Source organism: Gorilla gorilla, chromosome 23, assembly GCF_029281585.2.
Source record: "Gorilla gorilla gorilla isolate KB3781 chromosome 23, NHGRI_mGorGor1-v2.1_pri, whole genome shotgun sequence".
Classification (NCBI taxonomy): domain Eukaryota; kingdom Metazoa; phylum Chordata; class Mammalia; order Primates; family Hominidae; genus Gorilla; species Gorilla gorilla.
This window is the reverse complement of record NC_086018.1, coordinates 20,591,010-20,605,654: the sequence shown is the minus strand read 5'-3', so window position 1 is coordinate 20,605,654 and position 14,645 is coordinate 20,591,010. Positions and strand designations below refer to the sequence as shown.

The window sequence follows — 14,645 nt, the reverse complement described above, 5'->3', positions numbered from 1 at the left end:
AAGTACTGGCGTTAATCAGGCCCGCAGCAGGCAGAGACAGATCCTAGACCTGCAGCCCTGCCAGAGGAAGCCTTTGCTAGGGTCTCCAGCCCAAGACTGGTCCCTGCAATGGCACCTCCTTCTGCTGGGGAAGCCCAGGTTAAATGTCTTCACCCACCTCCCACGGAAATAGCTGGCAGCACCCTCCTTGCCAGTGGCAAGTGCTTGGAAGATGTTCTCTTGCCCCTTTTGGGTCTCTCCTCTGGGTGCCAGTGATCTCAACATATAGCTTTGGGGCTACAGATGTGCCAAGCACAGCCTCCTAAACCGCTGGGCACCTCCAGCTCCGAGGACCCCCATCTTCCCATTGCCCATCCACAGGCTGCCCCACACCTGTACAAGGAAGGCCATCTTCTGCAGGAGCCCCCATCACATCACAGCTCCCTCAATGCAGGCGCTGGCAGCCTTGTGCCCTATCTGGGTTCTGGCCCAGTCCTTCAAAACTCTGATCCTTCCATGTGGTACCATCGGACACTAGGAAGTCTGTGAGGGAGCAGCCTTCACTTCTGTAACCAAAGTCTCCAGTTCTTGAGAGCTGGGAAGGAAACACCAGCCAGAGGCCAGGCTCCTCCCCTGCCCTCCAGCTGTGGGCACTCCCACCAGCTGCTGTGGGGCATCTGGCACCGCCTCTCTGCCGAGGCAGGACCCTGGCATCCTGGACAGAGCTCTCAGTACATGCAGAGGACAGGAGTGTGGTGGCCCAGGAAGAGGCAGTGACCACAACGGAGTGTGGCGCCTGTCCGCTCCTCAATTCTCTTCTGAGAACCTTCGATGTGTTATAGTCAGGGGTCTGGGCTTTTAAGAAGCATGATGCTCTTGTCTGACTCCCCAGTTCACCATTTCCCTGCAAAATGAATAAATTCTAACTTCTAAAAGGAGTAACTACCTGGAATTTGCTGCTGGCAAAAGCTACCCCTGCTTCTAAGATAAACTCAATGAGCAAAATATCAAAAATCTGGAACCAATCTGGCTTAGATCTGATGCTTTGGATTTAAGAACTTTTCTGGCCAGGCGCTGTGGCTCACGCCTGTAATCCCAGCACTTTAGGAGGCTGAGGCAGGTGGATCACAAGGTCAGGAGTTCAAGACCAGCCTGGCCAACATAGTGAAACCTCATCTCTACTAAAAATACAACAACAACAAAATTAGCTGGGCATGGTGGCAGACACCTGTAATCCCAGCTCCTTGGGAGGCTGGGGCAGGAGAATCACTTGAACCCGGGAGGTGGAGGTTGCAGTGAGCCGAGATCACGCCACTGCACTCCAGTCTGGGCGACACAGCGAGACTCTGTCTCAAAAAAAAAAGGAACTTTTCTGACTAGACTACATCACCAGTGACCGTGGTAATGCAAGTGGTAACTGCAGCTGGTGGTGATGACTCAGGCACGAAGCAACAGCATCACCAATGACTGCAGTGACAATGACGCTGGTAACCACAGCTGGACATGAGCTGCCAGTCTGTTCTCACATCTGCCCACTCCTGTTTTACAGATGAAGAAACTGAGGCTCAGAGAGGCAGGATATGTGCTCCAAGCCCCACAACCAGGTGCTCTGGCTTGCTGCTCCTGCAGGGTGGGCCCAAAGGAGGCTGCCTGAGGGCAGGGGTGCCCAGGAGGATGCTGCATAGAAACCCTGCTCTCCAGAGCCCCTGAGTTCTCTGAGGAACAGCTCTGGCAGCATCTGTGCAGAGAAAGGAAGGATACCCAGAGGTACCTGTCATTACCCTGGAACCCTGCACTCCACCTGGAAGACTGTTTTTCCAAACCAATCTTGCTCTTTCTTTAGAATGAGCTTTGGAATAACAGGAGTCCTGAAGAGTGAGCAGCCTCAGGTCTGGGGATGGGGGGTGCTGGCCTTTCTGCAGAGACAAGCAACACATAAGATCTCATCCCCAGCAGAGGAGAGAGGAGCCAGCGCCTCCGCAGTGAACCTGGCTGCACGTTCCCAAATGTGAGACAAGTGGTGGTCTAGGAATGTCACATTCTGCTGAGGGAGTAATTAGCTCTAATGGATTCCTGGAAGCCACATCACAGAGGACTGTGGTAACAGAGCTGTCGTTTCTCATAGAAATGATGCTGTAATTGGGGGCTATGCTTCTGACCCCAAATTTTGCATCAGTTAAATAACAGATATGACCATTAGCACGTATTATTAATTTACTGAGCAAACACTTGCTGAGCATGCCCTGAGTCCACATCAGCTCTCATGCCAGGTGATGGAGCTTGAGGTGGGAGTCCTGGGGCTGCAGGAATAGAGCCAGGCAGGGATGGCAGGGTCCTTTTGGGGTAGGGGGCTTCCTCCGGGGTGGGGAAGGGCGTGATCTGGCCACCAGCAGGGTATGGACCTGGGGGTTCAAGGGTGAGGGGACAAGCACAGAGTGGGTGCTAGGCCTGGGTCTGCCTCTCTGAGCCCTGATGGGTCACTTGGGGATGACAGTTGAGATGGTTTTAATACCCAGCTTAGCCCATCACCTCCTGGGCAGGCAGTGGAATTTAGGTAAGAGGAGGAGCAGGAGGGCCACCTCACTGATGCGGAAACAGTTCACGTGTACTGGTCATCTGAAGCCTCAGATCTAAACCAGACTGGTCCTCTGCAGGGCACCTGTGTGTGGGGAGAGCTCAGCTGGCAGCAGTGGGAGGGGCCGATAGACCACATGGACCCCCTCTCTCCAAGGCCAAGGCAGCCACTCTTCTTGTCCAATGCCATGAAACACTCCTGACTGTAGCACCCGTGAGTCCTGGGGTGAGTCAAGCTGTCCCAATGCACTAGGAGCCCCTTCCATGGTGTCTAAACTGCTTCCCTGCTGATGCCTCTCAGTGGACCTTGGGGACCCTGGACACCTCTTTGAGCCTCCTGTTCCTGACTTAGAGGTCATGGAAACTCAGGTACTTATCTCACAAGGCAGCTGGAGGTGGGCACGGTGCCTCACAGTACACTCTCATCAGGATTCCGCCACTGCGGCAGCCTCATCAGGACAGACAAACATCTCCCGAGTGTGGGCCCTTCCCTCAGCTCAGGCCCCTGCTCGTGCCCAGGGCTCCCCTTGCTTTGCAGGCATTTCAGGCTCAGGCTTCCTGGTTTCCTCTATTCCTTGAGACAAACCATGGGAACCACAATGACTAATATTTAGTGGGCACCGAGGAGATGATGGGCCTCAAATAATAACAAAATCTCTGTGTAGACGCCTGGTTTCCTGGTCTCGTTTCTTGGCTGGGCCCTGTCTGGCAGGAGTCAGGAAAGCCTGCAGGAGGCACCAACCACATACCTCACTTCCGGGCTCAGACAGGAAGCTTCAGAGCGTGGGAAGCACCTGAGCTTGCCGCCTCACTCCATCCCAGCGTCCCTGACGCAGGCTGAGCCTTCACTGCACATGGGCTCCACCCTAGTAGGAGGTGAAGCTTAGGAGATGGTGGGTGCCCATCCTGTAATCTTTATAGAACAGGAAGGCTATAAAGAAGGTCAGAGGGCCCAGCATGGGACAGTGTGGTGCTGATGGACCAGCAAGTGAGGCAGGAGCTGCATCGTGGGTTTGTTCCTAGACCAGAGGCCTGCAGCTCTCAGAGATGGGGGACAAGACACAGGAGGAGGCTGAAGAACCACAGACGGTTACAAAGTCAGGACCCTGACCAGCTGAAGTTGATGAGAGGAGGCCAAACCTAGAGAAGAGCCTCATATTTGGGTCTGAAAGATCAACTGCAGAGGAGGCAGTGGGGAAAGGTGTTGCCAGGCCAGGAGCCCAGTCTTGTCCTCTGACCTAGTGCCCAGCCTGGCCCCCGGTGCTTGCCTGGTGACCTCGGGAGCCTGTGTCACAGCGGTGCCTGCACTCTTGCAGCCTGGAGTGCAGACAGGTGGGCAAAGTGGCATCCTGACACTCAAATCACCACCACTGAAAACAGAGCCGTCCATTTGAGGCTGTAGCTCTGGAAACTGTGACTCAGGCATGCATATGGGAAGCAAGAAGCCCCAGCATGCCTTCTGCTGGCCTCCAGGGCCTGGCCTCACAGCCCTCTGACCTGTCCATGCTCTGCTCACCCTGCAAAACATGACTGGCTGTGCCTCCTGCACCCATCTGGCCTTTGTGGGCTCCCCTGGGTCCTCCTGCCCTTGGTGGATGTGGCTCTGTTCTCCTTCCTGGCCTGTCCTGGCCTGCATGGGGTTTTGCCCTCCCTGGCCTGGCAGGGTTAAACATTGTCCTGGTGCAGCCCACCTGTGGGCCACTGGGGTAGAGCTGGATGCAGCTTTGGAGTCATGTGGCCCTGCCCCATGGTAGTGCATCACCCCCTTGTCCTGCAGTGACTTCCTCCATCAGCCTGACAGACCCTGGATTCAGAGGAGCTGCCTCTGCCAACCATGACCCCATGGCAAGGGGGAGGGCTCCTCACTTCACATATGGGGCCCAAGGCCTCAAGAGGGGCTGACTCCCCAGGGTGCAGTTGAGAGCCTGGTATTTTCCAACTGCCACAGTGTCCTCTTCTGGCAAGAAGCCCTCCTTGCCTTCACCTCTATGGCTGCCAAGGCAGCCGCGGGGGGCGGGGCGGGGAAGAGGGAGGCAGAAACACACCACCATTCACTGCTGTGATGCCAGCCCAGGGCTCCAGTGCCCATCCCGCTCTCTCCAGGGCCTGCTTACCAGCAAGATGGCGCCTTCTAGGAGGCTGGTGTTTGTCTGCACATTGATTTATATAAATAACACGGAGCAGACAGTTCCTGTGAGAAGCTTGTGCAATGGTGGGAATCTCACTGCTTGGCGTCGGGGAATGGTGAGGTGATTTGTAACCAGGCCTTCAGCCACCAGGCAGCTGGATGCAGTCCCTGGGGTGGTGTGGAAGTCATTTACTGGCCATTTGTGAGAAGAGAGCTCCTGCTCAGACAGGTCCAAATAGACTTGCCATTGTGGAAGGGACTCTGCCCCAGGCCGTGGCTTTCTCACTACAGCAGGGGAGCTGACAGCCCATCCCTAAGGGGCTTCCAGCTTGCTGGCCTGCGGGTCTGGGGTATTTCCCCTGAACGTGGCTGCCAGACTGCTGGCCAGACCAGGTCCGGCACCTGGAAGGACATTCCCAGGTCAGCGGCCGGGGCAAGGTGGGGAGTGGAGAGGAGCCTGCACCTGGTTAGTTGTAGGGGTGGTGAGGCCTCTCACTCCTGATTCTCCACCAAGGTTCTCCTGGTGACACAAAGGGGCAGATGTCCCTGGCCATGAACACAGGGTCTGGGGTTTACTCACTGCCGGTGCATGCTGCACCTTGGACAAGTCATTTCCTTTCTCTGGGCCTCAGTTTCCTCATCTGTACAATGCTGGGACTGTTGTGAGAAGGCACAAAGGTGCTGACATGGGAAGAACCCCAAGCTGCTGGGCCTTGCCCTGTGGCTACCATTGGCACCCCAGTGGGCCCTCTCCACGCCACACCCACTGTGATTCGCCTTGGCACTGGGACGTCCTCTCACCTGCGAGGTCTCATCGGAAGACCTGCTTCCCTCTGTCCCAGCATGAGGCAGCTGAGGGAAGGCTACCCAAATGCAGGGCCAGCTCAGCGGGACGCAGTGGGAGAGGTCTCGATGCTGCAGATGGGGATTCAGCCAGCAACACTTCTTTGCTGGCCACAGGGCCCAGGTCAGCCTGGCTCTTTGGGAGGCTCCTGTGGCCCCTTAGCCTGGAGATGCAATGGCCGATGTGATGAATGGTGGATGTGTTTCCATTCCGCCTGCAGCCACCTGGACCTTACTTAAAACATACCATGTCGGCACCTGTGGCTCAGCCCCTCTCTCATTCCCCATCAGGCCAGTCTCCTTACAGTCGGTCCCTCTGTTTGTGGGGCACAGAACAGCCCCAAGTACCAGGCTCTTCCAGTTACCAACGTTCCTGGGTAACAGGTCTGGCCCTCAGTGCTGGGTCATGGGAGGGCTGCCTTTGGTTTCCTGCATCCCAGCTGGATGGGACCTGACATGGACACTGGAGTCTGGCTCCTGTACTTTGGAGCTGAGGCGCACAGATCCCCCAGCAGGTGCGCACATATTCCAGCATCAGCCTCCTGCTGGTCTGAGAGCTCATGGGCCTCTGGTGGGAGAGGGAACAGAGGCATCCTCCAGGCTTCCTCATCTCAGCCAGGGGCCTGTCCCCCTCCCAGGTGCGGCATATTTGCATTTTAAGAGGCCTCTGGACTGGGGGCCTGTTTTTGGAGTTAGCATCCCTTTGTCACAGCCTAAACACCTCCCCACACCCCACTCCTTCCCCATCAGGCACTCACGGCTTTCCAGCTAATGACATCCAAGGCAGCTGTGTGGGACAAGCGCCTGGGCTGGGGGTGGGGAGGTGAGAGGCTCATCCAGGGCCTCACACGTTCTGACCCCCAGTCCATTACACCCCGCCTTGACAGACATCCACAGTGCTGAGTACCGCAGCCCATCCTGCGCTGTAGTTGCAGCTCCCTGAGGAGCCCAGAGTGGGGCATCCTTCCTGTCCCTGCCTCACAGGCCACCACAGGTGTCCTGCTAAGACCATGGTCCTGCATGTGGTAGCTCAGTGACTACCCAGGGACCAGGGACTGGGCCGGGTGGGAGGGACACTGGCCTGCTCTGAAGCGCTCTCCCTCCTGCACTGCAAATGTCCTCAGGTGCCCTGTCACAGGCGCGTAGCTACGTCATCCCCTCACTGCACTTCTGGGCCCCTCAGGTGGACAGGCCAGCCCTTCATGACCCAGGTGTCTTTTTCCCTCTGCACCCGCAGCCCCACCTCCAAGTTACTCCTCGTTCCCACAACTCACTGTGCCTCGAGTAGGCCAGTGGCCCCAGAAGGCCCCTCAGCCCCTCACCTGGCAGCCTGTTGCCCTGTGCCCCTCAGTGAGGAGACGGAGGTCATGGCAGCTTCACAAAGCAAGGCTTACCCAGGCAAACGCACACACAGACGTGGTCCTGGGCACGTGGTGAGCACATGACAGAGGCTGGCACGTGTTTGACTTGTTTTGTTGTTTGCTGTGGGACCCCAGCGGCCTCAGGGCCCATCTGGCACATGCGCGGCACCTTCCTGGTGTGCTTGGCCTGGCCCAGGCCCTCAGCCAACCGCACTGCCTTGTCATCTTCACACAGGGCCCAGGGGGTAGGGGGATCAGGGTGGTGATTATGACCACCACCCTCCCCTTGCACAGATAAAGGAATGAGTAACTCTGCTAGGAAAACTTGAACAGAATTTCCTGAAGTGAGCAATCATGTACTGTGCTTCAAATAAACTGAGGTTTAGAAAATAAACTGAAAAAGACCTAGTCAAAATGGCTCAAACATGAGCCCTGGCCCCCAACTTCAGGTGGGGCCCCTCCATTTGCAGGGGTGGCCAGCAGTGCTCAGGGCCTCATGCCTGCTTCACGCATCTTCTGCCTTAGGGGTCACCGAGGCATCACTGAGGTGTGGGAGGCCACCCTGCAGGGACACCCCACCTTCCTGTTCTAGGAAGGGGTATGTTCTGGGCCTCCTCCTCGCTCCCCTCTGGGCAACCCGAGACCCCCTCCAGGAGGCCAGACACACTCCCAGATTCCCATGTCAGCTCCCAGCAGGTAGGCAGTCCTCAGGGACACTGGTCTTGTCCAACCCCTTCCCAAACCCTGACCCTTGCACAAACTCCAGAGATGGTGGGACCGTCATCTCCCTACTCTGGATCCACGCAGCCGCAAATCACACTGGTTTGGGGGCAACCACATGCAAACACCTACTCAGGCTGAACATACACCATCAGCTCAGAGCCTTGTCACATACCTCAGCCAGGTGAGGGGCCCCCGGACTGTGTTGTGTTGGGGAATAGGTGGGTGATGCCAGTGTGATATGGCCACATGGCTGGGGAAGGCTCTTTACTGACCCATCTGGTCTCCCTGTCCACTCACTCTCTACTAGGTCCCTTACTCCACAGGACCCCATGCAGTTTGCTGTGGCCACAGCACAGAGCAAGGCCAGCTGGCCCAACTAGGGGCCTCAAACCTCACATAAAATGCACGTGACATTAAGGTTTCAGCTCTTCCTGGAACCAGCATCATCCCTGGGACACAGATGACCTGGAACCCCCAGCCCTGCCAGCTTCTGAGATGCCTTCATGGCAGTCCCCACTGCCCTCTCCCCTTCCTCACCTCCCTGGGCAGAGGCTCTCCAGGTGCTCTTGTGTGAGGGATGGAGGCAAGCAGACAGCCTTGCTCTCAACAAGGTGGGTGAGGACAGGCAGGAGGAAATGCTGGAGCCGGTGTGGCAGCTGCGGAGTGGCCAATGCAGGCCCAACCTCCTGCTCTGCCAGCTGTTCTGAACCTGTCCCCCCTCCAAAAAAATAACCACACACACACAGAATATGTAAGCATACTTCCCTCGTGAGGGGGCTGAGGGCTGATGTGGGATACACATGGACAGCTTAGTCCCCACACCCAGGCACAAGTGACTGTGAGCAGCTGGCACTGCTGCAGATAGTGCTGGCCAGCTACAACTCTGACAGGTGACACACCACAGGAATGCAGGGGGCGAGGGGTGATACAGGAGCAGGACGTTTTGACTGGACCTCTGGGGGCTGAGGGGAAGGGAAGGCATTGCAGGAGGGGCCGGCAAAGGCACAGAGGCATGGGGATGCAGCTGCATTGCTGGGAAGGGTGGGGCCGGGGCCGGTCTGTCCCACCCTGGGCCTCAGTTTCCTCATCTGTAGAGCAAGTCCTCAGTTCTGTTACAGACTGAGAAGCTCAAATCAGCCCACTGTAGAAAAGCTGGGAGTGTTCATCCGAACCGTGAATTCAGCTTTTCATGCTGAGAGCAGATCTGTGGGGCTGGGTTGTGGACATGAATGCGCTCCATTCACCACGGACGGGCCAGCCCTGCGGCCACCCAGCCTGCAGCTGAGGCACCAGGCCTGACCAGGGCCACCGAGTATCAGGCTCTGAGGGCAGCGCCCTGACTGAGGGGCCGAGGCAGAGGTTTCATACAGAGATGAGCTTCATGCCATCACCTTTCACAAAGTACCAGCCAAGCTTCTCACCCCTCTGGGCCTCCCTTTGTGGTGGAAGCTTGGGGACACCTTGGTGGGGCTGCCTGTCTGCTGCGCAGGGTGTGGCTGGAGGGACATGGGGCACTGCTGACACAGTGACCAACATGCCTCCATCGGTAGCTGGTGCCTGCCCTTGGCTGGCACTGACTGCCCATCTCCATTTCCCAGAGCTCTGTGTGATAGGCCTGGTGGGCAGGAGCCTCTGCAACCTGCCTGGGCCATCCTGAGTGCTGCCGAGGGGGTCTGGGACACAGGCATTCCCAGACTTCTCTAGTGGGGAGAGGGCGAGTGGGCCCCACCATCTGATGATGCGCCGAGGTCCTGGGAGGTGTACTGAGTGGAGGGGCCTGTGGTGTTGGCCCCTGTGCTAGATGCCTCTGCAGCTGTGGAACAGGGAAGGCACCAGAGGAAATCCACTCCAAGGATGGTATCAGTCGCAAAGGAAATAGCTTATTCGCTTGCAACCCCGTGCTTCCCCAGCCAGTCCTGGAATCCTCATCAGGAATTCCTGAGTTCACTTCCCTTTTGGGGAAGCTTGTAGGTGCAAGCTCTTGGCTTACATCTACCCTCAGGCCAAAGGGGTATGGGCAGGAGGCTATCGGAGACAGCTCAAGGTGGTGGCAGCAGCTGGGAGCCAGTGTGTGAGGGGTTGACGGGACTATGAAACAGGGAGGCGGTGCTGGCCAGAGTGCTGGGGTGGGAGCCGGGGTAAGATCTGTGGGAGAGAAGGATGCTGGGACCAGCAGGGCCTTGCCTGGGCACAGGGCCAGGTGGCGCTGGGGCCCCAGCTGTTGTAAAGATGCAGTTTAGCCAACGTTAGAACACTCAGCTGTCTTCCCAGGGGAGTTGCAGCCACAGCAGACACCAAGTCCAGCCAGCTGTCTAACATGTGTCTTCCTGGCCAGGGTCAGCCGCAGGGGCAGGGTGCTAGCCTGGAGGTGAGCCCTGTGAGGTTCCAGGCAGAGGGGGCTGCTATGCTCAGAGCAGGTCCCCTTCTTCTGGTAAAATGGGCCACGTCAGACCTGAAAGCTGGATGTTCCTATCAGAACGCTCCCTGCTCCTGGTCTCTTGGCTGGTGTTCCATGGCACAGCACAGCATGGGGTAGCTCTGCCCAGCTGGAGCTGTGGGGTCCCCAGACCAGGCCCCTGCCTTCCTGATGGGTCCACACTGGCCACCTTGCTCCCTGCAGCCAGGTCCCTATCCCCACTGAGGGTCTTCTGTGCTTCAGGATCTGACCTTGGTGTCCATCTCTGGCTTCTCCTGGTCAGGCTCCCCATTGCAGCCAGTCTACAGGTCGCAGCTGCACCGTGCTCACCTTGAGCACTTGCCATTCCCACCCCGCTGGTGTTTGTCCGATGCTCCATTTCTCAGGAAGTGGCCCTGTCCTTGCTGGAGAAGGGGGTCTCCCTGCCACAGTCCCACCCTGACTCCACCAGGAGCTCAGCCCAGCCTCCTGCTAAGTGTCCATCTCGCCCTCCTGCCGTGGCCACAGACCTGCTGTGTCCAGGGCTGTCATACCCCTGGTTGTGGTCATCTGGCCTCCTGGCTGCACCCTGGCATGCTCCCCGCACCTCTTCAACCATGTACCTGGTGGAAGGCATTGCCACTGACCAGGTCCCTGGACCTCCCACGGTCTTGGGAGGCAAAGAGCAAATGGCCTGGTGAGCACTGGGCCCTAGAGCCTGGTGTGCTTGGGACGGGGCCGAAGGATGCCTGTTCTGCTTCCTCCAGAGACCCCCAGGCAGGGCCTGGGGCTGTGGCAGCTGGGGAAGCAGAAGGGCCCCTCAGAAACCAGAAATGCAGCTGGGAACCTCTTCCTTGGTGCTGGGAGAGAAGTGAGGCCGGGGGGTCAGGCAGCCCTCCTTTGGGCTGCGGGGTGAAGACAGGAGGCTGAGGGTGCCTGTGTTCTGGCCCTCCTGGTCCCTGCATGAATGCCAGGGGCAATGCCTGTCCTTTCCTTGTTACCCCCAAGGCTCCAGTCTTGCTGTGGATGAGACTAAGGCTGCAAGGGACAGAGGACTGGTCTAAGGATGGGAACCTGGGCACCAGGCTCCCTGGCTTCTCAGAACATGCTCCTAGTGACACGCTCTGTGATCAGACACCTCTGGTTTGGAAATAAGGAGCACCTTGGTTTCAGACAGCCCACTGCCCACTGCCACCGGGATCTGAGGACTGTCAGGGACCAGGGCTGTCACAAACAGGGTTAAGTCCAAAGGGGCTTGCCCTGTGGAGCCTGGCCGCTTGCCCACGACCCTGCTGGCTCCCTGAGGAAGGGGCCTGGGAGGTACTGGCTGTCTTCTGTTCTGAAACCTAATTCTCCCACCAAACTGCAGTGAGACCCTGGGCATGTCACTTCTGCTCTGGGCCGCAACTCCTGCCTCAGTAAAATAAGCTGTTTGTCCAAGATGGTCACTGGGTTCTACTAAAGTGACCTTGGGGGACCCTGGAGTGCTTTGGTGTCTCTGGTGCAGCTGGCACTGGCCTGAGCCTCACCTCTCTGGCATCACCACTGACCTCAGAGAAGACTGTCTTGGCATCTCCGTTTCCAGAGGCCCCAACACATCACATGCGGATGGGGCCCTGTCCCAAGCACTTGAGACTTTTCTGGGCCTCTTTGCCGCTAGGCGGAACCGAGTCCAGTGCGCTTGCCTCTCTCCCCTGGCCTGGGCTTGGAGATTTGTGGCCGCACCCCCTGCTCGGTACACATCCAGCCACGTCACAGGAGAGCCTCTCTGGCTCTGCCACTCTCCACCTTCTCTGTCCTCAGGAGCTTAGGATGCACGACAGGTAATGGGACTGGGAGACAAAGGGGCAGACAGACAAAAACCAGGCAGACAGTGAGGCCACTCCCCAGCAGAGGCTCAGTGTGAGAGCAGGTGGAGGAGGCATGAGTCATTCCTGCTCACGCTCACAGGGAAGGCACGCAGGCCCCCCAGCAAATGATGATCGCCTGCTGGAATCCCAGTGCTATCCTGCCCCCTCATTCGAAGTGGCTCTGAGGCAGCGCCCCTGTGCTTGGTTCACCCAGCACCTAGATGGAATCATCACTGACCCCAAGTGGACAAGAGGACAGACAACATGGTGCAGCTGCCCAAAGAAAGATGGTGGGCAGGGAGGCCTGAGTTGCCCCGTGTGCTCGCCAGCCTCAGAGTGTGGTGGGCCTTTGGGTCCTTCCCAACACTGAGCTCTCAGAAGTCAATGACAACAGCTGCCTCCCAGGCCAGCTGCTTCTTCCCTCTGCTGAGCTTGGCATGAACTCTCTGCAGATGCACTGCTGTTTCCATGACAACCAGGGTGGACACCCTCACCCTCAGAGTCTCACACCACAGCAGACCAGTGGCAGGTGAAGCTGCTGACCCTTGAGCTGGGGCAGGTGCCCACAGGGGCACACAGCCTGGTTGGCCAAACACTGTCTACTGCCCATCTGCTCAGGTGGTGGGAGAGTGTCTCTGGTAGTGAGGGTACCCTGCTCTCCCTCTGTCTCTTTAAGGACCTGCCTTGCTGTGCCCTGAGAGACAGGGCAGTGGGCAGGGGAGAGGGGAGGACCTCTGGTGACCTGTTCCTGGCTGGAGCACCATGGGTGGGGTGGGCCTCCTGGTGGGAGGGGAGGCGTCCTTGTTACTGAAGGGACACTGGAGGGAGGGCCCCAGAACGTGGCTCGCTCTTGTCACCCTGTGGCCTCGTCAGTCTGGACTTCCTCTTGTGTGGGGGCTGCCGTGATGCCCTCCAGTTCTGTTCACCTCCGAGAAGTGACTGTGAGAGGCTCCTGGGCTCACGAGGCTCAAAACATTTCCATTCTAGATGTGGAAAGTGGTGCTCAGAGGGGTTACCTGGCTTGCCTAGGCCCCTTTGCCTGGCCCACTACCCTTGCCCCAAGGAAAGCACCAGACAGCCCGAACCACCCCTCAGGCCTGGTCATCCTCCCACTGCTACTAGCCTCAGGAAATGGGGAGGTGTCTGGGGACAGAGCTGGATGACCAGGGTCACTTACAGTCCAATCTGGTTAGCGCTTCCCTCTTCCTCCCGCAAACCTCAATGCTACCTTGACAGATTGGAGAATTGGATTGAGGGTTAATGACTCAGTGAGCTCCTGTCTGTCCCTGGAGCCAGTCTGCGGGGACAGCACAGGGCACATGGTGCTGACGGCCAGCCTCAGGAACTGAGAGGTGGGGGGCTGGTACCTGCTCAACTGCTCGGTCCTGCCTCCCAGCAGAAGGCCTGCCTGTGCTCTGAGCGTTCTCTTGCAGGGCAACCACCACTCCCACAGCTTCCAGGGCTGGGGCAGCTGTTTCCACTCCTCTAGCCTGGCCTTTAACACTGAACCCTGCTGCCCCCGTGGTTCTGTGAGCATCTGAGATGCTGAGGGAGACAGGCTCGGCCCTGCCTGCACGGAGGGCTCTGTTCCAGCTTGAACACCTCAGCTCCTGGCACCCATTCTCTGCCACTCCATGGCTCTCAACTCCACACTGCTTCATCCTCCTGGCCCAGCCACAGGCCTCCCAAGTGTAGGCCCTGGGTACCCATGCTCTGGGGTCCCCTTGGTCTTGAGACCCTCACTTGGCTCAGCACCCACCCCTCTCCTGTCTGACTCCCTTTCTCCCAGGCTCACTTCAGATTCAGGACTCCCAAAAAGACCTGAGAGGAGCAGCAGCTGATCCCTTAACAAGGCAGGGTGCAATCCTAAAGGGTGGGGGCAGAGCTCGGGGCCATGGGAGGGCAGGCCCACCCCGGCCTCTGGATGCCAGCAGGGCTGGCTCCGTGGCTTTGGTGGGGCTGCCCTCGGCTCTGCTGCCAGGCTCACTTGGGCTGCCTTGGTTCTCCTTGAACTCTACCTTACCCCAGAGGCTCGGGTCCTGGTAGCCGTGAGACAGCAGTTATTCTGGGTGACAGTGAAGTGCGTCACAAGAGAAACGTGGTCAATAGGTCTTCCAAGGAGGCTGGAGCTATCTCCCACCCAGGCACTGTCCAGGCCTCATGAAGACACTGCACTTCCCAAGATGACACATCGGATATGGAGCTGAGCTTCAGGCCCAGCCTCCCCTGGAAGCCTCCATGTCTTCCTAGCACCTTTCCTCTGGACCCCCACTGATCACCCTCAGACAATTCCTAAGCTCCTGTAGCATGCACAGCATGTCTCCTGCCTCGAAGGACAGAGAAGAGCATGTCAAAACCCTGAATTCAGAGTACTGAGTCCCCAAATAGGGACACCACCTCTCCAGCAGGCAGAGGATGCTAACACTTGGGGTGGCCAGCACCAGGCTGTGCCAGCCAGAGAGCAGGTGGAGCTGACTCCTGCCTGGGAGGAAAGGTCCTAGGCCATGACACAGCCTATGAGGCAGGAAGCTGGGGCCCTGGGACATTGCATGCAGGGTCCAGTTTTGGGCTATGGCTCTGAGTTCTGCCCCATGAGGGCACCTCCTGGACAATCTCCTTCCCATTCTACCACGGTCATGTCTCCTCAGGATCCATCTACCTGCTTCTGCTCTGGGGTTGCCCCCTGTGCAAACCCTCCAGTGCCTTCTATGGCAGGCTGTGTAATCCAGGCCCCTCCCGCTGTCTCCTGACTCCTGCTTCCGTCTCTGTCGCCTCGAGGCCTTTGCTGTGCT

The 14,645-nt window shown here is 58.1% G+C and overlaps 2 protein-coding genes across 8 annotated transcripts in view; one reads left to right on the top strand and one right to left on the bottom strand.

Annotated features, from left to right (window-relative positions):
* Positions 1 to 14,645, top strand: part of RSPH14 (radial spoke head 14 homolog) — an 81,395-nt gene that overhangs the window by 17,754 nt on the left and 48,996 nt on the right. The window lies entirely within an intron of this gene.
* Positions 1 to 14,645, bottom strand: part of GNAZ (G protein subunit alpha z) — a 54,705-nt gene that overhangs the window by 1,959 nt on the left and 38,101 nt on the right. For 2 of the 4 annotated variants that reach the window (XM_055375099.1, XM_055375100.2), the window contains exon 3: positions 1 to 883. The exons of the other annotated variants lie outside the window; for them this stretch is intronic. In XM_055375099.1, coding sequence (XP_055231074.1) covers positions 425 to 883 — 459 coding nt within the window. In that variant the 3' untranslated portion in view covers positions 1 to 424. The remainder of the gene's footprint in view (positions 884 to 14,645) is intronic. 4 annotated transcript variants of the gene reach the window in all.